This window comes from Pholcus phalangioides, unplaced genomic scaffold (genome assembly GCF_987345545.1).
Source record: "Pholcus phalangioides strain wild (caught in Gottingen) unplaced genomic scaffold, Ppha-v1.0 ptg000009l_1, whole genome shotgun sequence".
Taxonomy (NCBI): Eukaryota; Metazoa; Arthropoda; class Arachnida; order Araneae; family Pholcidae; genus Pholcus; species Pholcus phalangioides.
Genome location: NW_028301602.1, coordinates 18,001,011 through 18,021,098, shown reverse-complemented (window position 1 = coordinate 18,021,098; position 20,088 = coordinate 18,001,011). Strand labels below are relative to the sequence as shown.

The following is a 20,088-nucleotide window of genomic DNA, read 5'->3' as shown; positions in this document are numbered from 1 at the left end:
TCTCGACAGAGAGCAAGAATTGTACAAATATCTAATCATTAGACTTCACTCACAATTCGAAATGTAGAAAAATCAGATACAACACTAGATGCGAAACTCAGTTACCACACTTTGTTCCAGACTCTGGAAAGGAGCTGAGCTGGAAGAGCAGTGACAGACAGTCCTGTCGTTCATTCATTCAGCCTAGGGGGCCATGTACCGCATACCTGCTCAACCCATGGCCGGCGGTATAGATGTGGCCCTCGGAGTCATCTGCATCTCTCGCAGCACATTTACAGATCACTTAAGTAACTTAAGGCACTGTTCCAGATCATATGAGCTGCCCGCAACGAATTTACAGATCACTTTAGTAACCCACAGCCGGGCCGTCTTAAAAGCATCATGGGGGGGGGGGCCCTGAGCCAAGTTGTTTTTCTGAGACCCTACCAGATAAATTCTAAAAATTTTTAACTAGATCTGGTTTTCGTGGCCTTTTTACTCTTGAGGTGCCCGGGTGGGCCCATGCATTGAGACGACACTGCCCACAGCTCCGTTACAGAACACTCTACCAGCTCGCGGCACGTTTAAAATTCACTTAAGTGGCCCGGACACTCCAAAAGGTTGGACCCCCCTCGATACATATAAAGAGCAATGTTTCTCAACCCGGGTCGTATGGCCCCCTTGCGGACCGGGGATGTTCTAAAGGGGCAGCAGAGAGTTATGGAAAGAATTCAGGTAAAGAATTGGTTTTTTTTCTTTTTTTTGAAGCTAAATATATGTTTGGGTAACTACACTCGCATTCAAGCAGAGCTTGAGCTTCACGTCCTCAGGCAGGGCCAACGACAGGCATGAGGCTACGAGGCGACCGCCTAAGGGCGGCATTTTTTATAACAGATTTATTATGACGGCGCTTTCACTCCCGGAAATTTTTACGCATCGAAATAATTTTTGAAGGGGAAGTGCGAGTGGATAATTAAAAAGCGCAACTTTACCAAAAAAAACATATTTTCAGACGGATTTGTTACGATATGTGCTATCATTCATTCGAGGGTGCATATGCGCGATTGGATTGGAGTTTGTTTTTTATTGGTGCAATGACCATCAAGGTCATCAATGACTGACAGCACAAGAACAGTATAATGATCGTGGAAATCGAACGATTTAAATTGAGGATGAAATCGATTATGAATTTTATCGGATTTATTAAAATAACGATGGTGGCGGTCCGGCCCAGTATCAAATCAACACCGTTTTTCCAAATTTTTTTTTAGGATTCTTCGCTAATGTGTGGAAGAAGCCGTAAGCACATTCCCGCCAAAAAAAGTTTTTTTTCATAAAATGTTTTTTAATTGCAAAAAAAAAAATTTTTCTACACAAAAGATGCGCATTTCAATGGGGGTTTTCCATTGCAATTTGAATTTTAAAAATCAATTAACAAATAACGGAATCAAATAGGGGTTTTTGTTCCACACCAAATACTATTTATGAGTGCAAATGTTGCTGCGATCAGTGTATTTTTTTTTTCGGTGTGTACACGTGTTGCTGCGATCAGTGTATTCTTATGTTCAGGGCCGCAACTATATGCTTGATCACCCGGGGCAAGCCAATACCTTCTAAAGCAGAAGGTGTTGGGCAAGCGCGCATTTTGACGCCCCCCCCCCCCTAATGTTCAAGGAGAGGCTTCAGAATGAAATTTGTGCCCCCCTCGGGTCTAGCGCCCAGGACCAGCCTGCACCACCCTAGTTGCGGCCCTACTTATGTTCACAAAATAATTAATAAAAACAAATCAATTTGTTTTTAATCTTATTTCACAGTATCCCTTTTTTTTCAGATGAGCTTGGAAAATACCGGCTGTAATTGAGTTATACATATATGATTTTTTTACAAGGCGGGCAACGTCGCCGGGTATCCGCTAGTCAACTATAATGTCACATGGTCTTCTACGTTTGCCCACTGATGATCAATTTATTTTTATCACCTTTGTCCTCTGGTAAAGCCAAGGCTGGCTCAATACGTTCCATGGGAAAATAGTGTGCCCCCCCCCGCCCGAAGTGTGAGAAAATGACCGGAAAAAGATGGCCAAATCTATTGTTCTATCACTTTGGTCTCCCCCCGAACGAAATTTCTGGCTACGGGCCTGTTGTGGCCGCTCCACCATTAGCAATAATCATCAAATTCTGGTAGAGTACCTTCCAGCTTCCTTCCCGATTTTCCAGTTATTCTGGCTGCAAATTGGTCGGAGAACGCCAACAGTCGTAATTTGAAGTGCTCTGGAAAAACCGGTTGTGTTTTTTTGTCATGGCAAATATTCGACAAAAAATGTTGGACCAGCCTATGCCGCTGCTTCTCCTTTGCATCAGGAAAAGGCAAATATTGGTAGCAAAAATATTTTCGAATGACTTGGGCCAGCCTTGTGTGACACGAGTGTAGTCCTGGTTTTACTTCTTTTAAAAACGAAAATAAGATGCTTTTAACGATCCATCAAGAGCTCTTATTTGTTTCAATTTTACTCCACACCCAAGTTCCTTCAGAAGTAATAGTCACGTTACGCTCGCCAATACGCATCACAGGGCCGTAACTAGACTGGGGCAACCGGGGCACTGCCCCTGAACACCACAAGTTTACATTTGTTTTGCATAATAACCCTTTCAAGCATCGAAATTCAATTTCACTCCTCCCTATTTCATTGAGGAGTGAAAATATTCCTTCAAATTTTAGGTAACTTTTTACTTACAAAAGCAGATAAAAAAATAAAACCACCCCCTAAAAGTTTAGAGTAATTTCACTCTTCGAAATTATATTTTCGGATAACACTTATCACGTACCACCAGGGCCATCAAGCCAGATATACTTTTCGGCAGGGGACTAAACCAACACCCACTAGAAATTCTCTAGTAGGTGTTGACTAAACTAAAAGCGAAGCTGGATTCCTATCTCTCTATATTACTTTTTTTTTTATATTTCCGGGGGAACGGAGCTTCTAAACAATCCTTGTTCTCAGTGCCGTCTTAACGCATGGGCCCCTCAACTTACCTCAAGAGTAGAAGAGCCTGACGACAATGAGACCTAGTTGAAATTTTCTAGAATTTACCAGGTAGGGCCTCAGAAAAACCATTTGGTCCTGGGGCCCATGATGCGCTTAAGAGACGGCCCTGTTCGTTCTTCTATATATAAGTTTTTAATTAAATATATACTGTACATATTTTCTTCAATCTCTCCAACTTAATTTACATTTCATCGCGAAATAAGTGTAGATCGCTTCCTGTTGAATTCATAGGTGGTTCCTCGCGTAATGGTTTCGCCGACCGACCAAACACACAACAGTTATTTTTAGAAAGCGACCCTCCGCCGCTAACTCACAGAATAATTGGACTGTTTTTCCCACTCGGAAGCCAAGAAAGAAGAGAATTTTTTTAGACACACACACTTTCATACCAACTGCCTAATCGCAACTTCAGTATTGTGCCGTTTATTGAAAGTCTTTATGGGACAGTCGCTGATATAAGTTCTTTGCGTTTCCACAAATGATAGTTGACATCAAGAAGGGTCTAAGCAGAGTCGCCCATAAGGGTGTACGACGGGTTTACGGTAATAATGTTTTAATAAAAATTCTGAATTTTCATCAATTCTTGAATTATTTTTCATTTATTCTGAATTTTCATTAGTTTTCAGACAATTTCTTTTATTAGGTTCTAATTTTAATTGGTTTTGGAATTAATGTATTTCCTTCAATTTAAAATTTTCTTCAACTCGAAATTTTCATTAATTTTTTGTGTTAACTTATATATTTAATTTCACCTATATTTTTTTGTATGGACATTTTTCAGTATTCCTGCGTATTTAGTAATGCACGAACTACTTTTGGATGCAGATTCCCCTCTTCCACAGAATATTATTCCGCATGTCTCTCACTCGAGATGGCAAAGCACGAAACATCGAATGAGGCAACACCCTGTATAAGCTTATCTATAGGTTGCTGTTTGAGAGCGCTATTATATACGAAAAAGACCCTACGTTCACCCACCATTCTCACGAGATCCCATGAATTCTTTTGAGGCTATGACGTCGCTAAATCATTGGAGCTGTCGCCAAACTTAAGTTTGTTGCCAATTTGGCAAGATTTACAAAGAAACGCGTTGATGACTACAGGCGAAAATGAGGTAATAAGGGATATATAAATAAGTACTACTCAAAAAATCACCAACGTTATTATGCCTTATTCGTATAAGCAAATACAAGGAATTTTTTAGTATTTCCTGATATTTGCCTTATTCGTTGGTAATTTTTTTGAGTATTATTAGGCAGTCATCTACTCTTCCATAAATAAGTACTATATACAGTAGTATAGTTTAGTTGCGAAAATAGTAATATTTAATTTAAGTACTATTTTCGCAACAATATACTTTAACTAGCTATATTACCCGGCGTTGCCCGGGTTGTCTTGAATGAGGCTTTTTTGATCACGTGATATCTCCCTCTTTTTTTGAGGGACATACAAACTGTGTCCAAATTAACCAATATGGCAACTTCCCGCGCGACTCTGAAATAAACAAATCTAGATTTAAAGAAACGTAGAAGTGAACATTTTTTTCCTTTTTTAAAGGGCGCTAGGTAGTTAGTTCGATTCCTCCCCCCTCCCTTTTTGAACTTCAAGTTATCCATCTGCCTGTTTAAGCTTTCAAAAATGCTTAGTTAATGCTGTGGAATTTCTTCGATGCACTTTATGGGCCCATAATTAATTTTAAAACAACCTATAAACTATATGAAGAAATATAATATTGAAACATTAATTTTCATGCTTGAGAAGGTATAAATGGAAAGTTAAAATCAATGTTATTGCATGAATATCCAACTCAAAAGAACGTCCGGCTAATTACTTCGTATTTAATTTTCTGGGCTTTAGCTGATTGACGGACTGATTTGCTTCGTATATTTCAGCTGACCTGATGTGTGTATAGGTATTTTTTTTTTTATTTCTTTTTCTCTTTTTTTATGTTGAAAGATCAAATGATTGTCGGACTCATGTGTGATATGTGAATGTGTATCTACAGTGTGATAATTACAATGTAAAATATAATACTTAAGTGAAGAAATTATTATAAACCCCAGGGACACTAAATTGCTGTTCGCGAGTTGTTAATGGTTGCTCCCTGGGCCAAGATGTAAAGTTGATTTTTTTTTTTTTGTGGAGAAAATAAATGCTCCCTTCGGGGAACCCCGTATGGCGAACTATGTTTGCCGGGCCGGGGGGTAGTATCTCTAAGCGAACTCAATATTTCAAAAATTGAGAATTCAATACACTTTTTTTTAAATTATTGATGTAGTTGAAAGCCCCACTAAATTTCCGCATTTCTACAGTAAAATCGGCAGTTTTAACACTAATTTCTATGAGGATCACCCTTTTCCTGACCCTCAAAGCGATGCTGGTGATGATTATGACGTCTATTCGAAAAGCCTCATTACTGGGAGAATTGAAAATGTGGCAAACCATTATAAAGGCATAAATATTATACATATATTGACAGCGTTGAAGAAGTGGCAAGCCATTGTAAAGGCACAAACACGTCTGAAACGCATTGCTAGGGAACCACGGTAACGTAATGTAAACGTTCGGAAAACCATTGTTGCCCGACAGTGTTTTGCCCATTTGGGGCACTTGCCCTGCTCTGACGAAATTTTAAAGTAGCCTATCGTTCAAGTCGGGTCCCATTTGGTATATATGCAAAATTTGGTGACGATCGATCTAAAATTGTAGATTTGTATAGAGAACATACATATACACACACACACACACACAGAAAATCAATTTTATATATATAGATTGGAGGCCACCGCGTCTGGTAAGGGCAACTCAGGAGCACGACTTCCATTATTAGATACTGAATTATAAAATTTATTTCTAGCGAGAACTCAGACTTCTGAACAGCTGACCGATCCTTGAGCTGAATGAAGTGATTTTCGTCGGTTTCGTGAGAACTAGGCCATTCTACCAAAGTTGAAAAATGTGCCAAAGAGAAGAGAGTGTGTATATAGAAAAAGTGATAAATCCAAAAAAAATCGTAGCGTACATTTTTAATGCCTTCCGAAGCAGTCAGTTGCTAGATTGCTCACTGTGCAGTTGACATGTCATCCGTACGTGTCTTGAAGGATGTGATTTGACAAAAGTTGGACGGCTGTTAAGAAATTCTTGGACTTTTATTGAATACTAAAATCGAAGATTTGTCTACATCTTCCACACCTTCTGATGATGCTACCCACCAGCGTTGGCGCGAAACGTTAAAACATTGCAAACTAAGGCCTGCCCCGAAACTTGCTTTCGGTTGACGACGGCCGCGAAAACGCTACCAATCATATACCGAATATCCATCAATTGGATTGAGCCTCATCAAAACACGATTTCATTTTTTATCAGGATATTTATTCCAGGAGAATTTTCCAAACCAAACTTTAATTGATTTTCAATAATTGTTTTTTTTTTCACTTATTAATTACAACTAACTTGGTATATATTGTAGCATACAGTGATACCTCGGCTTACAATTTTTTTTCGAGTAACGAAGATTTTTATATATGACATGAATGTCGCTCTCCACTTGTTAATACAAGATATACAGAAGACTGGATGTTGTGAAGATATTTATTATTTGAGATGTTAATTTTTTAAGGAAGGAAAAAACTCGTATCTGCCTCTACCGGGAGTCGAACCCGGGTCCCTCGATTACCGGACGAGTGCTCTGGCCACTAAGCTACAGAGGAGATAGAGATTTTCCTTCGCTAGAGCGTATATATGCCGAACGGAACCGTGCAATGGACGGTGAAACCGATCAGCTAATAGCTCATGGACGACGAAGATTTTTATACTTCGGCTAACGAACATTTTTGTTGATATGGATGCACGTGCTAATGTGAAACAGCCACGTTGTGAGCTGAATTATCGCGCCAATCGTCATCAGAATCGCTGTCAAACGAACCCGATTAACTCACGTCCTCCTCGGAATCTTTTCTAAATGTACTTCGACTTCTCTTTCTGTGAAAGCGTTTAAATCATTTCATGTAAAATTATTCAGCTAATAAGAGAAAAAAAAGAGCTATGTTTTCAGAGCAAGACTGAGCATCAAACCGAACAGTCAGGACATTCCAGACATAGGCGGAGATAGACTTGAAAGTCTAGGGGGCCACGATGATGTCAATTCTTATATACAGTCGACTCCACCTTTGAAGCTGGGGGCATGCCCTCCCGTATCTCCGCCCATGATTCTAGGAGCTTATCTTTTACATTTGCTAATGTATTAGCTAATGTATAATACATTAGCTGAAACATTGCTAACATTGCTGAAACATTTGCTAAATGTATCAGACACAGAAATGAGCTGACCAAATTACAAATGGATGGGAACACCTGCGAACTCGAATACGTTATGTCAATCCCAGCTTTGGTAGACAAAAGCTGGGGTTGGCTATGCGTGTACGTACATTAGTGTAAAATAAAAAGATCAAAATCTCTTATGTTCCGGTAGATTCTCATCCAATTTTGAAGCTGTGCATTGTAGCCTCCAGTGAGTGTGTGTTTTTTTATAGCGTTCCTCAATCTTCTAAAAACTAGTCTTTAAATTTTGGGCAGAACCTAGAACAAATCACACGATTTTTCATAAAAACCTATGGCAAATCACATTCTGGCTTACGCAGGGCCCGATATCTGCATGGGCACCATGGGCTCCATGTTTTAAGGGGACCCCCAAATTTAAAATAGTATAATCAGTAATAGACTTTACACAGCCTACATACTGTTCATATAAGTGTTTCCCTTCGTGGATGCTATCAGTGATTGATAATCTTGGGTATATGAACTCTTAAAAGCTTTATATAGCTTAAAGCTTTATATTCTCTTTCTGAGGACATATTTAATCCGAGAAAACAATTTAAAAAACTTCAATATATATATACAAAGCTGCTGACGAAAAAAACTTGTGTTTACCGCACGGCTGTTAATGGAATACAATAACGATTATACAGGAATTTCGGCAACCCAGGTCATGCCCCTGATAAATGATTGCCGATAAACGCTACATAAACAAAGTCACGTCTTTGCCAGTTGCTTAAATGCAGTGACCAAGACTTTTTTTTACGGCTGTGTTCTATGGGTGTTTTCCCTAACGGCGACGGCAGTCATTGACGTCACAACGTGAAAGCTCGCGTAAAATCTCATTTTCTGCCAAAATCCAGAGCGCGGGAGGAAGGATGAAAAATCCGGACTCTCCCGCCTGAATCAGGAGAGTTGGCAGGTCTGCTAGAGATTTAAAAGACATTTCCTAATGTCCAATCTTTTTGTTCCACACATCGCACGCGGGCCCCCCCCCCCTTCAGAATTTTTTTTTTCTCTTATCGGCCCCAACTCAACCATACCCATAGGATCCTATGTTGTACCTGTAGCTTCTATTGCCCCCTGGATAATTCCATCATCCAGCAAGGGATGATATTACGACTTAGGGAAACACTGTTATAGAGAAAGATCATTCTTATTAAAAACGATAAATTCATCAGTTCATTCAACTCTTTTACAAGAAAAACTGTCATCTTTAGCTTTATTGCAGTGTTTCTCAAAGTGGGTGATGGAAAGGTCCAAGAGACGATAGAAACTATTGGTATATCGTAGGAATCTATGAGTTCGCTTAAGTTGGAGGGCAATGAAACACAAAAATCTCTCTTAAGTGGGGGGGGGGGGCGATGGGAAAAAAAGTTTGGGACACTATGCACGTATATTGAAGCTGAGATAAAATATATATATTGATGACATTACTAATGGATTTTACTCATGACAGTGTGAAAAAAAGTTCATTTTAAGATACTTCATGGAGAGAATTTTACATTAAATTTCTCATTTAAAATACTGTATAAAAAAAATTTTTTTTTTAAATGTGTTTACAAACAACATGTACTGTATATGCTGACGTACTAAACCTCTTTGACCACAGTCGGGATCCCAACCTCGTACCTTTTTTGCATAGGCTCCCCATCAAGTCAAAGTCAGGCCCTAGGCTTACGAATATGACTTTGGAATGAATCATCTTCCTTAGCCGAGGTATCACTGTATTTGATTACAATATTCTGATTGATGTATTTAAAATATAGGTAAATTCATGCATTTAAATTTAGGTAAATTCATGTATTTATATATAGGTAAATTCATGTATTTAAATATAGGTAAATTCATGTATTTAAATATAGCTCTAAATTCATGCACAGAAATTTGTTTCACGTTTTCTATTTCTTTGACATATCTCATGTATTTTGGTCTTCGTCGAATAAATCCATCAGGCAGGGCCGCAACTAGACTTTAATCAGCTGAACAAGTATACATCTCGCAACACCTTCACCCTCCAGGTCTGAAGTCCCTAGCTGTAGCCTTACTACGAGGTTCAATAAATAACTAAATGTAACAAAAACAAAAATTATGTAGAAACATATAACAATACAGGGGGGGGGGGGATCAGACCAAAAATAAACAGAACAACAAAACGCAATGTTACCATTCGTTTATTTACAGGACAGTCACAGCAAAACTTATCGTTTTCGTGACTTAATTACGGTAGACGTAAATGAGCACTTTTTTCCTTTTCATGCAAAAAAAAAAATCCATTTGTTTTTTGTATTCTTGGTCAAATTAAAAATTCAAAAAAAACCTAAAAGTATACAAAAAAAATCTTTTCGATCCTAATCGGGATACATAAACACACAAGACTTGTGTGATGCATTTACAAACACTTGCAAATCTGTCAAAATCACTGTCTAATACGGGATAAAGAAGAAAAATAACTAAAAAAACTGACCAATCAGGGTTAGCAAGGGTATAGTGACGAGGGGCATTAGTATTAGAAAAAAATTGCTAATATTCATTTGAACGAAGTAAGAAATACAGAAGAAAAACAAATCTAGATTAAATTGGAACCACATGCCTAACACATGATCACTTTTTTTGTTTCTTCTCCTTTTTCCCCTAACAACAATCATGTTGACGGAAAATGTGAATGGTAGAAAACTATATGATATAACAAGAGCGAAAAAAAGCGGCTCTTTCTATTTAAAAAAAAAACTTTTAAAACTAACACAAAATATATACATGAATGCTATTAAAAAAACCCTATGAAACTAATTCAAGGAACTTTCAAGGCCGTACAGAAGGGGGGGGGGGGAAATCAAAAAATATCCATTTACACGCACACTTATCCATTTCTTTCTCTATTTCTATTTTAAAACTTACATAAGCTGATAAACTATTAAGAAAGATCAATATAAGTATCTGAAATGTTGAAGGGGAAGATGAAAAACTTCTCTTCAAACAAACGCAAGAGGAAGAGGACATGAAAAATGAGATATACATACTGTGTACATCCAGAACATCGAGTACTTAAAACAGGTATAGAAGATGGGCAAATGACCAAATAGAATTCACATATAATGTTCAATATAGAATTAATCATTTCAATACGAGTAATCAATATTGTTAATCTCTGATACATATTCTGTTTCATCACAAGAAAAACCCCAAGTTATTATTACTGATCATTCGGACTGATTAATGTTAACAAAGGTAGAAAATTTTTAAGAAAAAAAATTCAACATCGCAGTATACTTTATGCATCAGTTATACATGTACGGAACATACATTATAATATAAAGCTGAAATAAGTGCTAATAACAGTGAATCAGGTGATTTTGTTCGATTTGAGGAACTTAAAGTCTTCATAAAAATGGTTGCAACACTAAATGAGCTATACGTACATACTCATGAATATATTACTTTTGCTGGTCTGAATGTGTCTTCTAATGTTTTTTTCATAACTTTTCATATTTTACTCAATATTTTTTATTTGCCACCAGTTTTTTTTAAACACCATATGAAAATTCTCACCTGATTGGCTGTGACTAATTACATTCTTTTTTTTTTTTGTGCACCCGAAAGAAAAAAAAAGTTATACTTTTATAAGATTGATCTCTATACTGAGAACCACACAAGAGGACGCAAGGGGGAGAGGGCAAAGGGAATAATGCCCTCTCCCCACTAAAAAGTGTATAGGTGGCATAGATGAGAAGACAGAGGTGAACTATTCCATTCCTGTTCAATACACACATCCCCTCATTAGAACCTGTACCTGCTTATGCTAGGATAAAGCATCATTAAACAAGATGCTATATTGGGGAACATAAGCAAAAAAATAAGCTGAATGAGTTAATGGACAAGTGTAATACTTTCTTTCCCTTTATTTCTCACTATAGTCTCAATTATCACACACACTTTCATAAATGTATGGCAATGGACCAAAGATGCTTTTTGTACATTCGAATCCAAAGTGACAGCACTTCACATTCTCCTAAATGTTCCAATGATTCTGAATAATTCATCAAAACCTTGATGACTGTACCAACAATCTTATCATGGACTCGAGAAAAAAAGTCTCTCCCTTTTCCGTAGCCATATTTTATAGTAAAGTTTATTAAAAAATCTTTAGATAACTCACACTGTATCCTGATTGGATTCATAAGACAGATTAAATAAATTATTTGAAGTGAAATACGAATATTTTCATCAAAATGATGTCTACAGCAGAAAGTTTCTAAATCTCTTTCGGCCTACTAACTCCATCAGCATCTTCTGGACAATGCGACCTCATTCAGGTGAACTCATAGCTACCTCCCTGTATATTGTACCCATAGCTATTGCTGCTCCTTCTCGATCATTCTAGTGTGCTTCATAAAGGAGTGATATCGACCAATGAGAAACCGTGGTCCCAAATGCAAGCTGCCATCACACATTTCAACACAACAAATTTATACAAATGGAACCAAAATTTAACAAGACTGACAGAACTCACACAACTTTATGAAATTTCAAATATCCATTAACTTCAAAGTTTGACAAAAACTTGAAGGCTCATGTTATACAGACTTGTGAGTTATGAGCAAAAATGACACATTTTTTTTCAACTTTAAAAAAAAAGGCATGAAAATGAAAAGTAATTTTCAAGAACGATTAAACAAATTTTTGTAGTTCAAAATCTGATAACAATTCTTTCCATGAAATATAAATGCCTATATGTCTAGGCAACCTAGATATATAGTTTTGGTTCATGCCACTCTGGCGTCAGTAAGAAAAAGAATCTCTTCTCTGTAAAATATTACAGAATATCTTTCTACTGATATTCAAAAGAAGCATTTAGCATTGATATAATTGCTAAGTGATTTACTTAGTGATTATATCACAACTTTACTAATACTTGGTAGAATGAATCCAGAAAAATGAAAGTATTTGATGGGGAAGGAAAAAACTATTCAAACGTAATCCCATTATTGTTTACAGCAGCGCTGCAAAACAGTGAGAACATGATACTATTAAATATTTGATAATAAATTAGCTCATTTTTGCAAAAATAAAAGGGTTATTTAATTACAAAAAACTTTAATTTCTTATATTTCATTGAAACAAGGATGATATGAAAAAAAAAAACAATAACCTTGCAACATCTGTAGAACCGTTTTTACATAGAAAACCACAATTCAGAGCAGCAAAAGAAATCACTAGATCTCAGATGTCTGTAAGTCAGGTCCATATATACCTCTACAAAATAATAATTACTTAATAACCAAGACAATAACAACAACATTGAGACGATGCTATGCTTTTATCAAATTTTCAATGCTGTTGAGTCATAACAAATTCATGAAATTAAAAAAAGAAAAGAATATCAAACATCAGCGCTAAGTGATTATTTTTCATATGCATGTTAATTCAACGTCTATGTCAAGCATAATAGAGAATTATGAAAAACTGAATGATTACTGCTAAACCTATAAAATATAGTTCAGTATAACATGTTAAAATGTCACGAAGGGATTTAATCAAGTTTGAAAGTCACAATTCATTTGAAATGCATTGAAATTATAACTTATGCAAGATGATGGGAACATTAAGAAATCAAACCATATTTTTTTAAAAGAAAGTAGGCACAAAAGGAAATGTTCACAAAAAAAGCATTAAAAAAAAAAAATTGATCAGAATTAAATTATCATAAAAATCTGTATTTCCGATAACTAATTTTTTAAGCATAGATCACCTGGCACTGCATACTAGTACAAATTTTGTGGAATGGTTAGAGACAAAATGTGAAAAATAAAACAAACAAGAGAGACAATTTACAACTAAGTTGCAGAATAATTTTTTTTTTAAATTTACGAAGGGTCGGATATTATTCTTAAATTCACCTCTCTCTCTCTCTCTCTCTCTATACTCTAGAATTCAATTGTTTTCATAGAAAGTAGGAATCGGGATCAACTGTGCTCATCAATTTTCATCATAAAAAGAATGAAATGAGAGTACACCATGCAAATAAATCAGAGAAATAAAAATACAAGGCATTAATGTGTGTGAAAACTTATGTTTGAACTTTATCCTGAGATATTTTTCTGTAATTTTTAAGAACTGCTAAACCTTTTTTTTTTTTGAAGTCACAAACACTTGAAAATAATCAAAGTTTTTTTAGAAGAAAGAATCTGAACTTCTGAAATTTAGTAAAAATAAATGTTGCTCGCAAAAAAATGTATCTAAAAGTAAATATTGGTAAAACTTTTTTTTTGTAGAAAATTTCAAAAGACTGTTTTTGAAAGAAGAAAAAAAAAAAAGAAAAACTCAAACAAATTACATCTCGTACTTAAGAATGCACACGTTTGTACAACTGCTCTATGTGCAAGTGCAATAATTCCACAGTGAGTGCCAACACTGTACATCATTATTGTGTATGACAATATTGCATGATCCCTTGAGCCCCTTTTCGGCAGCATATTTAACATGGGGGGGACATAATAAAAAAAAGACAGTTTCATTTTCAAACAGCGAGGTCTGATGTTGGAAAAAAAAATGTGGTACTATGGTCTGGAAAAACTTGTAAACATTAAATTTTTTTTTTACATTTGTCAAACTCATTTACAGTATAAAAAATACACAACAAGAAATTTAAACTCTCCTCAAATAATGCTTTGTTGATGATATATATTCCCCCCGTCCGGCTTGATGTATTATATTATTTATTCCCCCTGGCTGGTTCTTACAAAAAAATTAAGATTTGCAAACAAGCTTTAAAAAAAAAACGGTAGGGTACTATCTCCTTGTTAAATATAAATATATAGTCCTTCCAAAGGCTAATAGTAAATTTGCTATGATGGCAAATGCAGCATATACCTAAACTTACCCTGAAAATTTCTCTTATTTTGCCCCTCCCACAAAATTCACAATACTCTGAATTTTGTTAAACAATTATATATATATATGGACCAAACTGTACAATATTAGTACCTCTGGGTAACTGGTTAATAATAATAATAATACAAATACTTCATCGTAATACAATTAATAATCTGACATATTGAATGAGCCAACATGCATTTTGGGGGGGAGGGGAATCGGTTGGTTTTGTTTTTGCTGCCTACAAAGTTTTTTTCCTCTTCTTTTTTTTATGTTGACACAAAAATTTCGCATGGACTAAATTTTCTCCGAAGAACAAGAAAACTGTTCCACTTTTCATCAGAAGAGCAGACAATTTATCCCCAGATTTATTACTTTTGGTCCATCTGTGGGAACGAGGGCAAGTAACATCCACTAGATTTTTTTTCTCGTTATATATATTGTTTTACCATTTTGTTTTCTTAATGCAAGCAAATACATCTTCACATTATATGTATAATATTCATGGAAAAGGCAACGCTAGGGAGAAGACTGTTTCGCCGTGGAATTAGGTTTAGCCTTATGGTTGAGAGCAAGCTGAGACAGTTTTTTCCATAGTTCGTCACGTTCTTTCTCTTTCTTCTTCTCCCTGATAAAAAAAAAACATATATCAAAACTCTGAACAAATTTATGAGAAGATACTCCATAAAGTCAAGTGTTTTGTTGCATATATAAGAAAAACCATATGCATAAAATACATTAAAAAAAAACAATGATCTCTCTCTCTCTCTCTGCTGATTTCACTGACCAAATATAACAACATAGGTGCCAATTCAGACTTGAAAAATGTATAGTTTATCCCATGGTGACACATTTCGCATCAAAGAAAACCTGTCAAACAAATAAAAGGGAAAACCCAGGGAATTTTTTGAAATTGCAATGCATGACCATATATAAATCCTGTTTTTAAGGGACACATTTTTCCCTATCCTGATTTTTTAGCAATGATTACCCATTTTGCTTGCTTTAATCATTATAATTGGTGACAATTACAGATTTTTCTTACTTGAAATCCTGATTCCCCATATTTTTCCTGAGATAACAGGGTCAGCCTAAAATCACAAGGACTGGAAGAGTATTTTCTTTAGGGGTTTTCCGTTCAAACAAAGCTCAATTTGAGAACTTTCAGGGATTTTTCTATGAAGATACAGAAAAATCAGAAGAATTAGATTTCTGACCGGACAATTTTAATTAGGCTGAAAAATCTGAAGCATTGGCACCTATGCAAATGGTATGGAAATCCATACTTCAGAAGGGCGATCAACACCTGTATGACAGAATTCATGCATGCTTGCATTAAATTTTATGGATCTACAGAGGTTAGTAATGCGAAGAAAATTAACATTTTAAATAGCTCTGCACGACGAACACAGTATTATTAATAATGTTGCACAATTTATAAAAAATAAATATATCATATAAACAGCTACATCAGGGTTCCTACAACTTTTAACTGAAAAATTTCCCTGACTTCCACTGACCATGAAATAATCAAAAATTCATAAAACATCAAATTGGTATAGCATCAACTCTCCTAAAAGTTGCACGCTACTCAATAATACGTATTTAAAGAAAAAAGCAGCTTAACTAGATTTATATTTGATTAGGACAACAAATCAAATCTCTTTTATCCAAAACAATGAATGAGTACTCTTGAACATGCAACCGTTTAATTTTCAGATGAAATTTTTTTTGATTACCACATAAGCCAGCATGCTGCAAAATTAGATTTACATATTCTGACCAACTGTTAAATATCTAGACTAAGAATCGCCGCTGTGGCGATCGAGTGGTCACAGTGACGGACTTGCATCACAAGGACCTGGGTTTGAATCCCACCGTCGCAACAGTGGTGGTTGGCCGAAGTTGGTTTTCTATGGTTCCCAACTTCGAAGCATGAATGCAAGCTGATCTTCCCTTTAAAGTCTAGCCACAGAGAGCTACATGCCTACAATGGTGCGTGCAATTATTAAATCGCTGCACTTCACTCATAGTTTGGAAAAGTTGATGGCAGATGACAGCACTAAAACAGGCATTACACAGAAACAAACTTTGTATTAGGTTAACAACACACGTAAGCACATTTTTCAGCACAGGCCAGGTCTTCTTTGACCACCTACTTACATCTCTTCGTTGAGACGGAGTGGTGCGGTATGATCTGGTTAGGAGGAGGACGACACCTCCTTTTATACCAAGAACCGATTGAAGTGACCTGTTTGAGCCTTGTTTGTTTCTCTGCATCTTACAGCCATATCTATTTTATTAATTTTATACAGATAGGTTGAGCTTCACCTGTTCTTTTTTTTCTATGACGATCTTGATTTCATATTCATTCTCATAGCCATACTATAGCTTCAAAATTAGAAACTCTTTAACACAATTTGATGAGTTAAATTGAGATATACATAGAATTGCAAAGTATTTTTTTTATTCCTTGATCAAGTTTGCAAGTTTGAATTGAACAGCCATTTTTCAATATGCAAAAACTGTTGGGAAATATTCTAAAATGGAAAAATTTTTGATAAAAATTTTAGTATTACAATGTCTACTTATTATGGTTGACTACACAGGTACACTGACGATTTATACCAATGTTGTATTAATCTAGACCAATCAGAGTAAATGCTAGTAGTAAATTTTTTCTTCAGCACATTAATTTTATAGCACATTTAATTTGAGTGGTTTAAATTCTTCAGCAATAGCTCAAGTCAGAATCAAGCCCTAATTTTGACTTGAAGGGGAAAAAATTCTCTGGTTTGTCAACAAATATATGTTGCTGAAATTTAAAGCCCCAAATCAGGGCGGATCTTGTCAAATACCCCACTTACCCATGCCAAAATCAGGTTCAGCTTAACACTTTAAGAACTTTTGTTGTTTTAGTTGGCAAATGAACTTCCTCAGTGTCACTTTCCTCACTTGAGCTATTCTTTTTTTGATACACAAGGTTTTTTATGGTCACATTTGAACACATGGCAATGCTGTTACCAAAAGCTCTTTCCTTAAAAAGAGCCGTAAAAATCACCTGTCCCTCTCATTCAAACAATTCCATAGTGATAAGTTAATCAAAATCAGGTACAAGTAAATGAGGGTTTAATAACATAGTCTACGAAAGCTGGACAGGACCAAAGAAAAACGATGACTTAAGTGGTGTGACTATTTATTACGGTGGCGAATACCAAGATTTTACTGCATATCCTTTTTCTTTTCAACCAGTTTTTTTTACAATCTCTTAAATGGACGAAGGTAGTTCAAAAAGTAAGATAACAAGCTTTCTGAGAGAAAAAATTTATTCACGAATTCAAAGAGATACAAACTGTAGTAAGGAACTGGTACATATTACATCTCCTGATAATCACAATGGTTGTCAAAGCATTTGTTCCATCGGCACACACATATCGAAACTGGCATAGAAGAAAACAGTATTAAGGTTGTGGAGCCAGCAAACTAGTCAAGATGGCTTGCTGAACTTTGGCAGCAACAACAAATTGTTGTACAACAATAGGACACTTGTTGAGAGCAGTCCTGGTCATTTCCGGCAAACTGCCTTGCGTAACCGATCTATCGCGGCACAATAACTAACAGTAATCACGGTCGTTCTATGGATGAGGAAATCAACCAGCAGCAACACCCTGGCAGTCCCACAGATTATGGCCATAACTTTATTCGCGTATGGTGCTGCTTTGAACTTCTTATAAAGTGGAGACGAGGGATGCTTCCATGACATTCATGCTTGCTTCATCTCAGGTGTCATGCGATGAACCCATGTTTCATGCCCTGTAACAATACGATGTAGGAATGGAACACCCACAAAATAAAACCACATTAAATGCCGGAGAGACAACCCTATTCATGTGGTTTTATGCTCATTGGTGAGTTACCAAGATACCCAGGAAGAACACGTCTTCTGATAACCCAATTGTTCATGCAAAATATTGTGTACACTGTCAATGGGGATGTTGAGTTCTTGTGCAATCTCGATCAGATGAATGCAATGATCAACTTGAATGAAAGCTTCGGCATAGCACACATTGTCATCTGTGGTGGACGTGCCTGGCCTCCACAATCTTTGCTCATCTTGCACATCTGTTCTGCCTTTATTGAATTCTGTACAACCAAAACCACGAGACATTACACTGACACCGTACACTTCCACCAGTTTCTGAATTTCAGCTGTGAATGTTGAATTTAGTTTAGATGCGAAAACCTTATCACACTTTTTACTCTAAAGGCCGGCCACATTTCCATCAATGCTTCCATCTTCTGAGACTTCAGCATGCTATCTCACAACTAGCTACATCTACCAGTGATCAAAATAATCACTGACAATTTAAGTAGATGATTTCAAATTAATTAAAAATTAACAATTAGTCAGCATGACAGGATGCTCTGATATTGTGGACATTCAGTGAGCCAATTGATGTGATTTTAACCCTTTAAGCGGCAATCAGAAAACATTAAACTCTTCAAAATACCATATATTGTTTTAATGAAGTAGGCATTCGGCATTCTTCCGATTTTCAGCAGGTGCGAACTAAGGGGTATTAGGGAAAACCTTTTTATTGAGAAATCATTTTTAGTATGGTCATCAAAGTATCTAAGCATGAAAATGTTAAAATAAGAGGTATTTATGAAAACGAGATATCTTTTCATTGCCTCTTAAAGGGTTAATGAATCATTATACAAGAATTAATATTTGGCCGATTGCCATCTAATGTAATTTTGATGATTTACTTTTTATGTAAATTTATGTAAATATTTTCATTTTCTGTCAGTGTAGTTGGAGAGAGAGAGAGAGATTTTCATACCTACAGACCAGTAAAAATACAGTGAAACCTTCTTATACCAATACTCGATATAAATGATTAAAAAAAATACCTAACATAATTTTTATAGATTTTTGAAACCACCCCACAGCGATATTTTTTTTACATCTCACTCAAAAACACCTCTACCTTCAATATATTTTTAAATACCTCGCTAATTTTTGTTCTTTCAAGGGTTTTCCAGTGCATGTATTGTGCAATAGCGGGAACCCCCTGAAAGTGCTAATAAAGTCAAAGCGATTGCTATTTTCTGGTAAGAAACAAAAGTGAAGTGCAGTAAATGCCTTTAAAGGGTGAAACACCCAACTAAATTTCATCAATTAAATATACCTTTAGACAGCCAATAAATACTCTCAAGCGTATTTTATGGTGATACCAATTTAGAAGAGATGTCAACAGCAGCATAAATCTGATGGTCGGTGATGATGCTGAATCTCAATATAATGATAATCCCTCTACAACGATACTTTCTTCATCTCCAGAATATTGTTATATTAGTTCACTGTAGTTGAAAATAGGATATATAATTCATAGACCACCTGACAGTTGAGATAAATAAAAACTAATATGAAGATGGTATTTCAGTTATTACATCTAAAATTATGATGCGGATACATGAATCACGACAAATGTTTTGTGGACTGATGGTTTGAAGACATTGGTGTGGCCAGTTCTGGTCATTTGTTCTATCGTTGATTGAAAAATAAATGATGTCACTAATTACAGTGAGAACTATAAAAATGGAAATCCATGCCCATACGAATCAATTCAAAAAGTTGACAGGACATAAATATGGTACTTTTTACAGCAAGAAATGTGAATTATGTGGGAGGAGCTTGTAGGCCTGTACATAATGAATGTGACAATGATGAGCTTGGCATTTCTACGCCAGAACTGAAAATTGAGAACGAAATGAAAAAGAAAGTAATAAAACTGATGAGAAGAAGGAAAAGGTCAGACAGATTATAAACAGATTAAAACCATACAACTTGACAGTCTGCATCAACAGCAATG

At 35.9% G+C, this 20,088-nt stretch overlaps 1 protein-coding gene across 1 annotated transcript in view; it reads right to left on the bottom strand.

The window, feature by feature from the left end:
* Positions 1-14,088: 14,088 nt before the first annotated feature.
* The window catches only part of wdb (serine/threonine-protein phosphatase regulatory subunit widerborst), a 77,789-nt gene continuing 71,789 nt past the window's right edge, over positions 14,089-20,088 (bottom strand). The window contains exon 12 of the mRNA XM_089235685.1: positions 14,089-14,840. Coding sequence (XP_089091811.1) covers positions 14,732-14,840 — 109 coding nt within the window. The 3' untranslated portion in view covers positions 14,089-14,731. The remainder of the gene's footprint in view (positions 14,841-20,088) is intronic.